This window comes from Notothenia rossii, assembly GCF_949606895.1.
Source record: "Notothenia rossii genome assembly, chromosome: 11".
NCBI lineage: Eukaryota > Metazoa > Chordata > Actinopteri > Perciformes > Nototheniidae > Notothenia > Notothenia rossii.
In genome coordinates this window covers 33,825,187-33,841,952 of record NC_136910.1, presented here as the reverse complement: position 1 = coordinate 33,841,952, position 16,766 = coordinate 33,825,187, and the positions used below count along the sequence as shown (strand labels likewise).

General features: G+C 44.1%; 1 protein-coding gene across 8 annotated transcripts in view; it reads right to left on the bottom strand.

The window, feature by feature from the left end:
- Positions 1-16,766, bottom strand: part of cdk5rap2 (CDK5 regulatory subunit associated protein 2) — a 39,091-nt gene that overhangs the window by 450 nt on the left and 21,875 nt on the right. For 4 of the 8 annotated variants that reach the window (XM_079658238.1, XM_079658239.1, XM_079658241.1 and 1 more), the window contains 21 exons: positions 16,453-16,640; positions 15,997-16,351; positions 14,152-15,658; positions 13,624-13,725; positions 13,064-13,206; positions 12,187-12,596; positions 11,814-12,046; positions 11,148-11,199; positions 9,510-9,679; positions 7,851-8,438; positions 5,818-5,943; positions 5,574-5,690; positions 5,152-5,362; positions 4,461-4,582; positions 3,766-3,981; positions 3,245-3,334; positions 2,892-3,145; positions 1,363-1,497; positions 1,130-1,268; positions 804-850; positions 627-681 (listed from right to left, as the gene is read on the bottom strand). In XM_079658238.1, the coding sequence (XP_079514364.1) occupies positions 627-681; positions 804-850; positions 1,130-1,268; positions 1,363-1,497; positions 2,892-3,145; positions 3,245-3,334; positions 3,766-3,981; positions 4,461-4,582; positions 5,152-5,362; positions 5,574-5,690; positions 5,818-5,943; positions 7,851-8,438; positions 9,510-9,679; positions 11,148-11,199; positions 11,814-12,046; positions 12,187-12,596; positions 13,064-13,206; positions 13,624-13,725; positions 14,152-15,658; positions 15,997-16,351; positions 16,453-16,640 (5,260 nt within the window). The remainder of the gene's footprint in view (positions 1-626; positions 682-803; positions 851-1,129; positions 1,269-1,362; positions 1,498-2,891; positions 3,146-3,244; positions 3,335-3,765; positions 3,982-4,460; positions 4,583-5,151; positions 5,363-5,573; positions 5,691-5,817; positions 5,944-7,850; positions 8,439-9,509; positions 9,680-11,147; positions 11,200-11,813; positions 12,047-12,186; positions 12,597-13,063; positions 13,207-13,623; positions 13,726-14,151; positions 15,659-15,996; positions 16,352-16,452; positions 16,641-16,766) is intronic. The other 4 variants (XM_079658240.1, XM_079658243.1, XM_079658245.1 and 1 more) reach the window with 4 other exon arrangements.

Genomic DNA, 16,766 nt, shown 5'->3' with positions numbered 1-16,766 from the left:
AGAGCGAGATCAGGCAGGCACTAACAGTGGTTTGAAATATTTAGCCACAGACATGCAAGGTAGAAACAAAACGTGTTGCTCGCAACATCAACGAAACAAACAGATATTTTAAAACTGCTTGCAGACACATGCATACTGGGACTTTTTTGGGGTATATTTTCAACATACTGTTACTCTTGTTGATGTACAAATGTGTTTTTGACATATGACTGTTTTACATAATATACAATGTTTTTTCAACTTTTTAAGACTTACTACACTGTAAAATAATTGGTGAATTGTACTGTACTTTAATGACTTCTTTTACCCTGACCTTTTTGAAAATACTGTGACATGAATTTTTTTAGGAATACTATATTGTTACATTTTTCTGTCGTGCTACACTGACTTTTAAGGACATTTTAATCGTATAGTTTACTAGAGGTTCGCAAAGTACGTGGACTGGTAAATAAGAGAGCCAGCCCACGATTGAGGGTCTCACAAAAAAAGAACACATAACACAAATGAGTAAATCTGAGTAGCTTATTGTGAATTCATATTTTGGTGCTTGTTTCATGCAATAGGTAATACCAACTAAAAAGGGTCTCATGCATCACTCTCAAAGCCTGCAGCTCAACCACACTGACCTCCGTCTGGTCCTCCAGACAGGCCTTTCAGCCCAATTAGGGAGCAGTAATTTGTCTATCATCATTTCAAGTAGAGAAGGGAAAGAAGAAGGATTCACTGAAGCAGAATGTACTACTGAGGACCAGAACATTAGTTTGACATTTAATAACTGGGGCAGGCTTTGTTGCTATACTCACCTCTAAATTTCCTCTGGCTTTCTTCAACACTCCGTGGGTTAGATACACTAAAGGGGGGAAATCATTCAGATTAAATACAAATACATAGCCTAGTTATTTTATACACGTAGAAAGAGCTTCAACGGATTATTATATCTTTATTTTCAGATCATTTTTGTTATTTAGTCAGCAAAAGTTAGAGGAAATTGTAAAGAACAAAGGGATTCAAATTCAAATATATAAAACAGAGTAGCAGAGTATCGTCAACAATCAGACAGCTTCTGACTGTTGGTACACAGTAGATTAACTGTCTAAATCAAACCAGATCATCTTAAAGGTAATCTCACGCTGATCGATGATGACTCTCTCCATCCCCTCTTTGAGCTGGTTGGTTGTTCGGAGGCGCTTCACCGCTCCGCTCAGCATCCTCTCCTGCTGGGACAGCCTGCTCTTCAGTCTGGATATCTCATTCTTCAGAAGCTCATCCTGACACCAAGGATAAAAAGATTAGGGTTTTCGTTGCGTAGATGATTCCTAAGTTACTTAATTAGAGGCAGTTTATGTGTGTGTGGACATCTACCTGCTGGTTGTTGCCCCCGCCCCCTGCTGGCAGAGAGACCCTCCACACCAGTTTGAGCATCCGTCCCGCCTCCTCCATCACATGCAGCATGGTGTTCACGCTGCCCGAGAAACTCTCCAGATGCTGCTGTTCGACCTATGGAGAAGGACACAACATGGCATTTAGGTGTATGACTCTTAATGTGTCATTTGGGCAAGCTGCAAGGATACAGTATTAACATTTGTCTCAAAAAAGTGATAACAAAAAGTTGTAATTTAATATGACTATTCTTTACTCATTCTTTGAGCATATGACAGATTAAAGTAGTATGTATGACGCGGGCACCTGGTCATCTGCAGGGTGCGTTCTAAAAATAGCTAAATCAATAAATAGCTAAATCAATAAATAAATCTTGTCTTATATGAATAACAATATTTGTTTTGAAATATCAGGGGTCTCCTCGGTGAGAGAAGCTGCTGCGGGGGGGCATGCTGCAGGATTTCCGTGAAGTGACTGTTTTCAGGATCGGTAAATGAAATGCAACATTCAGAGTACATTTACGACTTCTGATCACTTTGCTGGGAGAAATGTTTCAAAACTGTCTGAAGTGTTCCTGCTGATTCGTCTCCGTGCGTCAGCAGAGCGTCAGGACAGGGAACCTTCTCCTCCCTGTTCCTATCCAACTGTTGGAACCAGTCCCAGCAGTGTTTCTGCTCCGTGTCTTTTTGCTTTATTTATTCTCGGAGAGTACCAGAATGCTAAATGGTAACATTTCAAAAAATCTTTATTGGCTTCCTCAATAATTCCCCCCCTCCCGCCACATATAATGTTCCCTGCCACAGCGTCTGTAGCCTGGCTGTACGTCTGTGTCTACAGGTGTTGCTTACACATAGGGAAACTAGGGTGTACAAAAATAAGGAGGCACGCAATACAGTTTGATTTCTATCTGAACAATGTGTCCCCACCACTTTTCAAAACAACGTGACGCCCATTGGAAACACTAATAAGTACAAATAATGTTCTTATTTGTAGGAAGATTATATCAAAAAACTAGCCCTCCAAGTCTTAAAGGTCACCTTTTATGCAAAATGCACGGATATAAAAGATACTGTCCTTGATGACGCTCCAAAGGGGCGTGGCCAGCAGCAGCTTGGTTACATTTAAAGGGCCAGACCCAGAATCAGAACTTTAGTAACAGGGCTGAAATAGAGGGGTATGAGGCAGGCTACAATGGGTGATCTGTTTGGTATTTTGAGCAGAACACTTCAGGGACATGTTTTGTTAAGATATGGCCCTATAACATATTGTTCAAATATAGCATAATAGGTGAGACAATAAGTGTAAATGTCAAGTTTAAAAGGTATTTTCTTTTAGGAGCAGTTGGGTTGAATATGATTACAAAGGGTTTAATACAAGAAAACATGTAGGTGAATGATCACAGAGGAGTGAGGGGGTACTTATAGAACGGGGACCAGCTCAGATACCACTGGTATAGTATCATATCAAAAAGTGCAAATAAAACATCTCCAAACATGATACTTGGTGTGTACCTTGTTGTCGGAGCCCTGCTGTGTGAGTGTGTGCAGGCTCTCCTGCAGGTGTGCGTCCATGCTGCGCGACAGCTTCCGTCCCTCTGAGATCTGCTTACGGAGGGCATTGTAGTCCTCAATAAGACCCAGAATATGGCGGCCGCTACGATTGGCCCACATGCGGTGGCCGGGCACCAGTCGAGAGGGAGCGCTGTCCCCAGAGCTGCTGCTGAACGAGCCCCCCTCCTCCTCCGAGTGAGAGCCACGTTTCTCTTCTGAAAACATGTTTGAAAACACTGTCAGTTGTGACGACATGAGAGCGACACCAGCTTTATTTACTGTTATTATAATGATAACATCATTGTTGTTCTCACCATGGAGGACACTGGTGTGTTCGTTGTGACTCTGAAATGAGTGACGGAGAGGATCGCAGCCATCACGACCGGGTGACCTGCCTCCTTCATCTGAGAGGAAAGAATAGCAGTGTCTTTATGCCTCTGTATACTGTAATGGCAATTTAAGAGGGCCAATGTCCTATATCACCCTGGTGAGGGGTAGGAGGGATCTATACGCAGACAAACAGGTACGTTTCTGGCTCTGAAAGACAGTTCAATACCAAAGGTTGAATCTGCCAGTTAGTTGTTGTAGCCGTTTAGCATCTGCCGCGTCATGTTAGAATAGTACGCTCTCACTCTTCCTGTGTCCTGTCCTCTCTCCTGTGACCTATGACCCTATTTATACACCCTGTGCAGCTCACCCCCACCACCAAGTGTTCAAAAATAATATTGCATTTAATTGCATCCAAGCAAAATAAAAACGCCAGCAATGAACATAAATGGCTCCTACATATACCTATCACACTTGACCAGCATGTGGGTGTGTGCCCTGTGTTTACCTTGGGAGGACAGCAGGTAGTTGATGTTGATGGTTTCAGAGCGGTGGGGTCCTCGGAGCAGCTGCTCCTCCAGCCTCTGTCTCAGGGCGGTGTTGGTCTGGATGCTCCTCTCCAGCTGCAGACGCAGGTGTCTGATCTCCAGCAGCAGCTCGCTCAGGTCCAGCGAGCCGGAGGGCGGGAGGGGGGCGGGCTCCTGGGACCCCTCACTGCGTTCAGCTGTGAGAACAGGGAAGGAGAAGGAAACATCAGCTCCAGTGCTACAGGAAACCAACAGGAAAAGCTTCAGACAGGAAGCAAAACACCAGAGATCCACTTCATACCGTTTCACCTGCACTCTCTGAACTTTCTGTGACTCTTCAAAAAAGAAAATAATGTAGTGATGTTGTTTTCTTCAAGATTTGTTCCAATGTTGACCTATTACCAGACTATCTTCAAAAAACTAAAACAAAGAAGACATGTATTTCATCTCTATGTGAGAACGCATGAACTGCATATACATTTTGATATCGTTTCATAGAGTTTAAAGTCTGAGTTAGGCTACAAACTTTGATCAGGGCTTGAAAGATTAAAACAAATCTTTTAAATGTAGAAGATTTCTAATTTTGGTTCGAGCCCACTGTTTTGTCTGACCGTGTTAAAGTTTAAACTGCATCCCGTGACAATAGGTTCTTTCAAAATGTGTGAAATTGCTTTACCGTTGTGTTTACGATCTTCAGTCTTGATCTTTTCGTAAACTTGCAGCTCTACTCGTAGTGACTGAAGGAGGTGCTGAGAGTCAGACAGCTGCTGCCTCTGGAGCTTTACTTCACACTGAAACCTGAACACACACACACACACACACACACACACACACACACACACACACACACACACACACACACACACACACACACACACACACACACACACACACACACACACACACACACACACACACACACACACACACACACACACACACACACACACACACACACACACACACACACACACACACACACACACACACACACACACACACACACACACACACACACACACACACACACACACACACACACAATAAAGACGAGGTAGGGAAAGGGAGAGGAGAAGTGATCTGACTCCAGGTTTCGTGTTTCAGCCTCACTCATCTGTGTCAGTAGGACCCGGCTCATGAGGTCACAGACCGTCTTTATAGCATCAGATGATCCGAGTGTGTTCATGGATAAGCCAACAAACGATACACTACCCTGTTTCCCTGTCGTACAAATAGTATGGAACAGTTATAATAGTAATGACTCTTTACAATGCTAATTAGTAGCTTTGTGTAGTTTCAGGTTGCATGAAGGACAGTCGGGACAATAGATGCTGCTAGGAGACATTTAGAAGTGTGTGTGAGTGTACCTGTGCAGCTCCTCCTTGCTGAAGTGCAGGGACTCCTGCAGCTGGGAGCTCTCCTGGCTGCTGAGCTCCAGCCTCTCCTGCAGGCGGCTGTTTTCCTGCCTCAGAGCCTCACACTCCCTCCTGCTCTGCTCCAGTTTGGCCGTGCGCCTGGCCAGAGTCTCCCGTAGCTTCTCATTCTCCTTCTGCTTGTCTGAAGGAATTAAAAACACTTCTATATTAGGGAAAGATTAAGTTGAAGTTAGTTTTAAGCACCTATTAGCGACATACACTGTATGTGTAAATGTGAGATAAAGGTATGTCTAAATATATGTGTAAATAACAACAAAATCAGGAAAACAATCATCTCTCTACGTCAACTGTTCTATTAACTGAAAAGATGTGTTATAGGTTAAAGTGAGCTTATATGACAAGGTGTGTTTTACCTCGTGAGCCCAGGCTGAGCTGCTCTTTCAGGGTTTGGTTTTGTCCCCAGAGGAAGCGCACCTCATTGGCCAGCTGACCCTGCTCCTCGTTGCCGTGGATGAAGATGTTGGTGGCTGCTAAACACGGGCACACACACGTCAGTCAACAAAGAAGTACTTTTGTTCAAGGAAATATGATTAGAGACAAACCCTTATGACAGACACAGAGAATGAAAGGCATCCAGGTGATTTGAGGTGTGGTTACCTGGGTCTTTCTCCACCTCTGCCAGCCTCTTCTCCAGCTGCTCCCTGAGGTGGTCGTTGGTGCGGATGCTCTCCTCCAGACGCTGCCGCAGTGCACGGATCTCCTGAAGATGCTCTGCCAGCAGGTCTGACACACACACACACACACACACACACACACACACACACACACACACACACACACACACACACACACACACACACACACACACACACACACACACACACACACACACACACACACACACACACACACACACACACACACACACACACACACACACACACACACACACACACACACACACACACACACACACACACACACACACACACACACACACACACACACACACACACACACACACACACCTTGATTAAAAGAGATGAAGTATTATTGCACTCACATAAACTACAATATGAGAGAAAGGCGTGGTTAAAAAAAGTCACTCATTGGCACCACGAAAGGTTGAATCTCACTTAATTGTCCCTCCTGGCTCCCTTACAGTCAAGAGTAGGGATGGGTACCGAGCCCCGGTATTAAACGGGCCCGCCGGGGCTGAATTATTAAAGACCGTGGTACCGTTAAGCTCCGACGTTATCGGTCTTTTTATCGGTACTGGAGAAATGTAACAAATATATGTCGTGTATTATTGCTACACAAACATTATATTGCAGTTTTACTGTCGCCAACTCCCTTTCTAATACGCAAAAAAAACTGCACAATGCTTCTATGATTATTTTTGATCTCTCTGCTTGCAAGGGGGCGGGGCAGTTTGTTTACACACACACACACACACACACACACACACACACACACACACACACACACACACACACACACACACACACACACACACACACACACACACACACACACACACACACACACACACACACACACACACACACACACACACACACACACACACACACACACACACACACACACACACACACACACACACACACGCGAGATGGCGGAGAGAACGCGCTCCGAGGTGTGGTTAAACTTTAGCAGTCTCGATGTAGACAATGCTCGTTACCAAAAGTGCAATAAGAGTTTAGCATGTAAGGGCGGTAACACGAGCAATTTGTCTAAACATTTAGCAAAAGTGCACCACATTCAGACGGAGGAATGCACCGGGTTCGACTGTCTTTCTAGTAGCTCTGTAGCCCCATCCACGAGTAACGTTTCCACGTCAGGTGTTATGTATGCTAGCAGCAACACACGGAGTTAACTACATTATACAAACATGGGTTAATGATTAGAGGTAACTGAGTTATTTATTTTGTTAAAGTTTCAGCTATTCTGTTTACAGTTCTGTCATCAGATTATTTAATACGATTTGTTAAAACATTGTTGTTTCTTTTGATATGAAATAGTATGCATTTAATTAAAAATAAAAAGCAATGTTAGTTTTGTTCACAATTTGTTTAGTTAGTTTACCTAATTTTTTTCTCCAAAAGAACCGATAAGAGTACCGTTAAAAGACCGGACCGATAAGCGGTATCGATAAAAGTAGTAGTACCGTTAAAACCTCAACGATACCCATCCCTACTCAAGATGGTAACAACAACAGTCATTTATTCATCTTGTGCCTATCTTCAGTCATAGCATACCGGGTATATGATCACTTTTGCAGGGGCCCCGGTTGAAAAGGAGACCAAACCAGTCAAATGCTTGTTTTTAGCCCAACTTATCCTGACTTTCTGGTAAAAATTGATTTAATATACAGGCTTTGAGAATCTCTCCCACCAATGACATCATTCATTTGTTTTTAAAACTCAAGTGAAGGAAAACTCCATCCAGTATTATAATTATGCACGTTTAATAACAACCAAATCCCAAGATGTTACAAAACCATAAAACTACAAAGCCCAAAACACAATGTGTCTTTAAATATCATAAGCTGAAACACTGTAATAAAAGACAACAAGTGTTGCTTTTGAATTTGACCCCACTATGGTTGTGTAAATAGATAATTATAAGAAAATAGAAAGTCTAACTATCTGACATGACCCCATGTTTACCTGAATTCATGGTGCGAGGCTGATCAGCAGCGTTCCTCTGTGAGCCCAGGTCTTCTCCTGGTTTAGGGTCTGCCTTCGGTCCTGACCTGTCCCGCTCCTGGCTGTGATCCGGTTCCTGGCTGTGATCCGGTTCCTGGCTCTGATCCGGTTCCTGGCTGTGATCCGGTTCCTGGCTCTGATCCGGTTTCTGGCTGTGATCCGGTTCCTGGCTGTGATCCGGTTCCTGGCTGTGATCCGGCTCCTGGCTGTGATCCGGCTCCTGGCTGTGATCCGGCTCCTGGCTGTGATCCGGTTCCCGGCTGTGATCCGGCTCCCGGCTGTGATCCGGTTCCCGGCTGTGATCCGGTTCCCGGCTGTGATCCGGCTCCTGGCTGTGATCCGGCTCCTGGTGGTGGGATCTGCTCTGGGCCATGATGGAGCGATGCAGGTCCAGTTCACTGCGCAGCGTGGCGTTCAGATCCTCGCTGCCCCTCAGCCGATCCTGCAGTCGCACGTTCTCCCTGTGCAGGCCCTGCAGTCTGCTGACAGCGTCCTCCTGAGCTCCGCCTACAACAGCTGCTCCCGTCCAATCAGAGAGCTGCCTCTGGCCTAAACACATAGAGGTGGTCAATTAATAATTACAACTTAAAAATAGATTGTTATTCCTTTTTGTGTGTCTTTTTTTTTTTTTACATATGTATATGTAAATCCAAAAATGAATAAAGAGTAATGTTGCACCTTCTATATGTGCTTTTAAACCAAAATGTCATCTTCTTATTATACTCCATGTTAGCAGAACAAAGACCCTCTGAGACTTCTCGCATATCCTCAGGCTTCACTTGTCTCTGCGTTAGCCTTCACTATCTCTTTTCCCAAGGGGAAACACAGTTTGACGATTGAACGGATAGGTGGCACTGAATAATGCAACTTTAAGTGGAATGAAACTGGACACCTGCTCTGCCTTTGGTCGGCATGCTTTGTGGGGCGGGATGCTTCACTGCACCACAAAGGATCTGAGTGGAAAAGAAGTGCCATTACAGGCTGAGACTAGAAAAAAGGGGCTGTGGACAAGGAGTCAGGTAATCTCCATAATTACTATAAATTGTAAAATATTTATTTTTAACCCCGAATGATGCCGAATGATTTTGGATTTTTAAACGTTCAATTATTTTGGCTCTGTATGGCATCCATGCTGGCAGGAGTGAGATTTTTCTAAGTTCAATTTCAGCTCCTGGAAGTCTAAAATAACTTTGTATGGAAAATACAGAAGCGCAGGTCTTTAAGGACAAAAAACAGACAATCAAACCCCAATTCTTTATCTCATTACAATTACAGGTTTAAATAATGAATTTTATTATATATATAGCTTTACATTAAAGTAGTGGTTCCCACTAGAGTTATTGTTGTTGGTCAAATCAATGTCGTGCTAATCATTCACATAACAAAAATGTGAAAATTAAAATCCCCCTAAAATGTACTATACACTAATAAATACATAAATACAGAACTGAAATTGGTTAGAAGGTTTAAACTAATATGTATTTAAAAGGATGAAAAAAGATGAAGGAAAGTAACAGAGTTAATCTGGGCTTTTGACTGTAATCAGAAATAAAGAATTGAATGATGAGTATGTTTGAGATTTACATCTGCAGCTTATCTGAACATTATCTTCAGGCTTACTTTGGGACCGACTGCCACTGGGTGTAGTCGGGCTGCTGTGGCAGGAGGAGGTTCTGTCTGAGTGGAACAGGTCAGAGTGAGAGCCCTGGTGGCTGCTGGGACTTCGACCTCTGACCTGGCTCTGCAGACTCTGGATCAGACAGTTCTTCTCCTGCAGCTCTTTCGCCAACCTGGAAGGAGATGGGGAAAAAATGATGTCATGACTTGTTCTCGAAAGGAATTAACAGCTGGATTTGATCCATTACATCATCTCTGTTGGGTGTTGGAGAGCAAAACAATTGAACACAGTGAGGATAATCACACATTGTGAGGAACAGCACCCAAAAAAAGAGACTCATGACTAAAGGTCAGAAACACACAGCTTGATCGATGGAAAGAGGTTCACAGCACACGTCATGCTGTCTGTCAGGATCAAACCCTCTCACAGGTCCAGCTGTTCCCGGGTGCTTTCAGCCAGCGATAGGTTCTGCTGGACGAGGAGGCGGCCGTGCAGCTGCAGCAGCTCTCTGTCCCCCTCTAGCTCCAGACGCAGGGTCTCTATCTCCTGCTGGACTCTAGCCGTGCTGTCAGGAGGATCTGCCATGCTCTGCTCAGAGAGCAGTGATCCCTGCTGGAGCTGCTCAACACTACCCACATCACACATAATGTAGATTCATTCATGTCACTAGTATTAACCACTTACGTTTATTATCCTAACCTATTGGCAGGCAATGTGTAATATTGGTGATCCATGGATGTAATGCAGGTGTAACATGGGTGTACTCATCTGTAAAAGATGTAATAACAGTGTAATGGGGTGAAATAACAGTCTAACATGGGTGTATCATAGGTATAATTAATGTCCCATTAAAGAGTTAAGACATAGGAGCTGTTGGAAAATTAAAGTGTGCATGTCATCATGTAGCTTCAAAGTCAATGTTTCTGTCAATACATCAAAATAATGAAGCTATTTTAAAATGGCCGATGCTATGATCAATTCCAATTCCAAAAATGTTACTATAGTCATATTGGTGCTAAGCTTGATTTGTATTCTGGGTGATATTGCTTGAATAATTGTGAATAGATGAATGAACATGTGGTTTGTGTGTGTGTTTGTCTCTTATTTGCAGAGACACCGGTGACCCAGTTGGGGGACAGAATAACCTTAATGTTTTGGCTGTCACAGAGGAAATTAGGTCAGCAGCAGGACACTATTCAAAATCAACAACACACCGCTCGGGGTCATAAGGCAATTGGCTGGGGGTGGGGGTGGGGGGTTCTTTAAAAAGGGTCATGGGACAAACGCCAAAACAGCACAGCTAATGACCCTGAAATCTCTAATGGTTACAATGTGCAGTTCGACCTTCAGAAACACAGAACTGGCTCAGAGAAAGATGCAAAACTGGTCAAACACATCTCACAGACTTTGACAAATGACTGTCAAGCACCTACTTAAAATTAAGTTTAAAAAATGATTAGGCGCAGGGTTGTTTGTTTTCGTTGCAGCTAGTATCCCAGTACCCTTACAATATAACAAATGAGATGATTCTGAATATTAGAGATATTGTTTTCCACCATGATTAATCACACAACAAACACACAAGTAAATAAATGAAGACATTGACAATAAGTTAGGGCAGTCTGTGAGTTAAGACTCACCTGCGAGACAGTTCCAGGGCTGCCACGTCCTCGTTATCCAGACGAGACTCTCCTATCAGACAGAGGAAAAGATGCTTTCAAGGCCCTGTCTGTGAACATCAGTAACGGGTGACTGCTCTCTTGTGTTCACGTCTTTCTGATGGTGCCCTTGTGCTCTTTTCTTTGTTGAAGCATCCAGACCTTTCTGAACAATGGGCAAAAACTGATTTAAATACAGCTATGTTTAAAACTAACTTCGTGCCTTAAACCTTTTTGCGATAGGAAGATTACGTTTTTGCAGTGAAACTATTGGTCGTAGGCAAGCAAGAAAAACTTAGATTTGTAGTTGAATACAGTTTAGGGTGTAGTTCCTAATACAAATATTTCAGATTCAGAAGGAGCTTGAAAAATACGACCTCACATGGCTCCGCTCAAACCGGCAGTCTCTACATGCGTTAAAACTTTTTTTAAACTAATATTAGGTATTTAGTGAGAGAGCCTTCATTCATTTTGTGTTAGTATTTGTGTTGGCTGGAGACACTGTATATGTTTTATGGGCCCAGAAACCAAACAGAATGTATTTACAATATATTACAAACTAGAATTGTAGAGAGTTCATAAATCAAATATCAAAACTGTGGTTATGCAGTGATTCTGATAAGTCATATTTCTCCAAAGAGCAGCTACCTTTGTCCAGACGTCCCTCCAGCCTGTCCAGGATGCTCAGGCTCTTCTCCAGCTGCTCTTTGACCGCCTCCCCCTTGTAGAAGTCCACCTCGCTGGCCTGCAGCAGCTCCCTGAAGGCCTTGCTCAGCTGGTCCAGCTGCAGGCGCTGCAGGGCTCCCAGCCGGCGGCTCTCCTTAATCTGCTGCCTCAGCTGGGACAGCTCCCTGGCCTGCGACTGCACCAGGGAGTCCAGTCTGTGGCGAGGACAGAATGAGGGCAAGCAAGGGGATAAAAACAACGGAATGAGTCAAGATTTGGTTCAAAACATGTGTGCAACTTTCACTCAGTGAATTATAAATATTACAATATTTTCACATTGACAAAGAGTGTTGACCTTGCAGGTGAGGTGGAGCGGCTGCGGGACTGCTGCTGCTGCTGTGGTTCATTTGTGCTTCTGTTCAGAGCCCTCTCTCTGTCCAGTCCCATATCAAGGAGGCTGGTTTTATCCTTCATTGCCTGGTTCTCACCCTCCTTTTTCTCCCGTAGCTGCCCACTTCTGTAGCTCATTTCTCGGCTCTTTTCCTCTCCGTGTATCATTGCTTGATCCCTGATGGTCGAGGGATCAGGGGGGCTTGAAACTAGGTCACTGGAGAGAGAGTTCCTACGCAGAAGACTTTGCATTTGCAGGATGAGTTTGGTCTGGTTTTCCAGCTGGACCTTTAGCTCTCTGACTTGTGCCTGGAGCTGCAGAGGGTCCTTAGAAACACCATAGTCATCATAGACCTGCAGGCTCTTCAGACTGAACTGAAAACAGACGGAAGGGGTTCAAAATGTATTCCAAGTCAATTGTGATCACATTTCTGGGAAACAAAATAATTAGTGTTGCCTTCTTTTGTGAGAAACGCAGATTTACAGATTTCTCCATTTAATCAACTCGTCTATTTGTAGACCAAATAGTTTTAGTGTTATTCGACTAAGTTGAAGTTATTTAGACTAAAGAGAGTCCTAATCCATGCGACTAATGAAGGCATGAGGCTACAGCTGGTCATGGTGTGTAAGTGGACAACATTGCTGTTAAATACATATCCTATATTTACGTGCGTTTTTGGTTTTGGAAAGGCTAAAAGAGAGACTGTTTAAGCATTTAAACTATTTAAATAATGACTACCTTTGCAAACACAGAGACAATTCACAAGCTTGACCAACTTGCTGTGCATTGTTAGTTATAATTATTTAGGGGAGGGGTTCAAACCAATAAGTTAGATGATAACCTTGGCAGAGCTGAGAGCGGGGGAGCTGGGGTATGGGGTGCTGGAGGTGGAGTCCAGGTTCTCAGTGGAGGAAAACGTGGCCTGATCGTGTGGGGAGGGCAGGTTGGAGGCGCTGCGGCTGGGGTGTACACCAACCTCTAGATCTGGCAACACAGGGGACACAAAACAATCAACCAGGGAACAAGAAAACATTACAAAGTTGAGAGAAATAAATGGTGACTGTGAAATAAAAGGATTTGAGATACAGTTGGACTGTGAAACAATAAGACAAGAAATAAAAGTGTAAAGGTTAATGAGTGCTCGAAAAGACAATCCCAAACTTCAGAATAAAAACATGCAAGAATTTGTCATGGCAAACATATTGACAGTTCATTCAAATGTGGGAATAGTGCAGAGAAATACCGGGTTAACGCCAGTAGAGAGTGTGGTCATGAGACCCAAACAGAAAACATTTCTCCAGGTGAGAGACAGTGTGTTACAGTGGCCTTATCTCAGTCCTCATGCAGACACATAGAGAGAATCTACAGTAAAGATTAGTGTCCACTCAGCAGGCCGTCTACCTGTGCTACTGCTCTCTTCCCTATCGTTCTCACTCTTGCCACTGGTTTCGTAACCCAGGTCCTGCAAATCCACCTGCACGCCTTTGTCATCCTGCTCCAGAGCTGGCAGTGGAGGCAATATATGTCGGGTTAGGATGAAATTCACATGTACAGATCATTTTCTCTCTCCTTTATGGTGTTCATGATCCATTTGGATAAACAAAAGGTTTTAACACATCTTGTAAGGCTGTACTGAATGAATATATAAAAAAGTAAGAAAGCATCTAATCTGCATTGTCACAAAAAGTTTGCATTCTGCACATAAAAAGTTTAATGCTAAGATAATGAATTTTGGTTCAGAATGAGGATTCTGTTTGTGAAAGACTTTGAAATGTTTTTAGTTTCCAAAGTTTCCTTTAAAAACCTCAATAGAAGCGTTCAGTACAGCCTTACTTTGAAGAATCTTAAAAACATTACAAATTTGAAATTGCTCATGCACTTTCAACTACTTTAAAGCAACAAGAAATAAAAAAAACTCAGCATGCTAACCTCTCCTTGCTGTTTCCGGGGAGGTAAGAGCAGTAGCCAGTTTCTCCGCCAGGCTTTTACACGCCTTCTTCTTCTCCCTCAGCGCCTTATGCAGAGTCTCCAGCTGCACTTGAACACTGGGTGGTAAACTGTTGGCGTCCGGCAGCGTCCTGTAGACGTCGCCGTCCTCTTTACGGCTTCTCTCTGATTTTAGGGAGGCCTGGAGTTCAGAGATTCTCTGACAGTGATCACTGAACACCTCATAGAGGCGGCAGATGTTGTTATGCAGCTCTGGGTGGAGCTGTCCCTTTTTTCGAGGTGACTGATTGACACTGAGCTGATCCAGTTCCCCCAGTTCCTTCCTCTCTCGCAGGGCTCTCTGAAGTTTGTCTAAATGAATCTGCAGTTCAGGGCTGGTCTGTGATGATCTACCAGAGGCCAAGAAGCTGCTGTTTGTACAGTGTGCTGCCAGAGAGGCAACAGCAGACTCTGCTGCACTCAGGCAGTTCATCAGGACTTTGGTCATATCCTGATTCAAACTAACATCTGAACTACCCATTTCAAATGGATGACCCCTTGTCTGCTTTTCTGCTGCTGTCTGCCTTGAACATTTAGCATCCTGCTCGTTGTTGTATCTATGTTGAGCAGCAGCCTCTGCAGCTCTCAGTTGTTCCTGCAGCTCTGCATTAAGCCTATGCTGCTGCCACAGGGCCTCCTGCAAAGAGTCTGTGTGTTGTTGCAACGCCTGCATAGATTCCTCTGTGCCTCCAGTAACACCTCTTAGGCTAGGTCTATTTGAAGATTTGTTCCCCTGCTGCAAGGCCGTCTCTATCTTCAAACATAAATCGCTGATTTCTGGAATCTTTTCTTGTCCATCAGTTGAGCTGATGGCTTTCTCCGCCATGTTCAGAAGCTCTATGAGCTGCTTGTTGAGCTCCTCCTTCTCCTGTAGGGCTTGTTGCAGCTCCATGCACCTGCTGTAAAGGGCAGAATCTGAACTTGCAGGACTGGTGAGCGACCCAAATCCTCCCTGGCTGTCCAGACTGCAGGCGGTCAGGTAGGAGATGGTGGATTCTGCAGCCTGTAAGGCCTCCACGTACTGGCGATTAAGTCTGTCCTTTTCCTGGATCTGAGCGTGGAGCTCCTCCCAATCCACTAGCTGCTCACTTAGCTTGTTGATCAGCATCTCTTTCTCTTGACACTCCTGGTTTAGAAGCTCCAGCTGAGAGAAAAGAGCAGAGTCAGCCTGGGAATGATGCAGTGTCGCTCCTGTTTCAGAGCCTTTGTCTGATCCCACTGGACTGCCAGTATGCTGTTTGTATCTGAGCGTGGAAGAAGGGGAAGTGCTGTGCTGGGGTGACAGGGGGGGGTCAGATTCTGCATGCAGTTGCTGATCAAACGCATATACACCATCCAACTGAAGGTGCTCAAATGAATCAGTTTTAGGCTGGTCAGAGCTCACAGACTGCATTCTGCTAGCCTCCACCCTCAGCCTCACAGGGACCGGGAGGCGAGACTTGACACCTTCCTGCGATTGAAACAAATGGAACAGATATTAAAAGGGACAGTTTCAATTGTTTCAAAAGGGATTGTAGGTACTTATCCATAATCTGTGCACTTAAACAGCATGCCCCCCAGTTTGGAGGATGCTATCTATGCTCTCTTCAAAGCCACTTTACTTCATTGACAAACAATAAAATACCTTGCCGAAAAAGGGAGTTGCTGCTCTACCGCTGCATGGATTGGTTAGCTATTTTGTCCTATCTCCTGTAGGTAATACACTGACTATGTATAAGTACCTGATAAAACCTAGACTTGATACAGAGCCCAATGCTGTGTTTCTTTACACTTAATGAAGAAACTTACCCCATGCCGTACAACATGCTGCTTTGCACTCCTGCTGTGTGATGTCTGGCCTTTAGCTGCTGAACTCTCCATCCCCTCACTGCTGCTGACAGTCGGCTCAGGGGTTAGAGGGGTCTTCCTATGCGACATCTCCTTAGATTTCTTCCCTCCTTCCTCCTTTGACAGACTGATGACCTTAGGGCGACCTTTTGACTCAGCAAGCAGTTTCTCCAGACTCCTTCTCAATTCAGCCTGTCCGTCACTGCTGTTCCCTGAGGCGTCTGTGCTTGCTTTCTCTTTACTCTCAGTAGATTTTTGTTCCTTAAGGAGACCCCGCAGCTCCGTATTTTCTGATCGAAGTCTGAGCAGCTCCTCTCTGCATTGACGGAAATTCGATTAGTTTACTCATCAAAATACAGACTATTAAGAGTGAAAATAAGGAGCAGGACCTGGACACTGCTCAAAGGAAAGACCCACCTGAGGTGTGAGACTGACTCAGCCCCACAATTAGTCAGCAAGGATTTAAGTGCCGTTACATTGGTGTTGCTCTGCCTGGAGTGTCTCTCTTCAGTGTCCAAAGTGGAGATGCCAGAGTGAGCATGCTCTCTACTCTGGCCAAGGCCACTGTCTAGACTAAAATCTCCCAACAGCTTTCCAGGCAACATCTAAAAAGAGACAGTTAAGAAATATTGGTTACACTGTCACAAAACACAGGGAATTCACCATATTATTAACATTAACTTGTGTCTTATGTTTATTAAACAGCTTATTAAGATCTAATAAATAGTCAT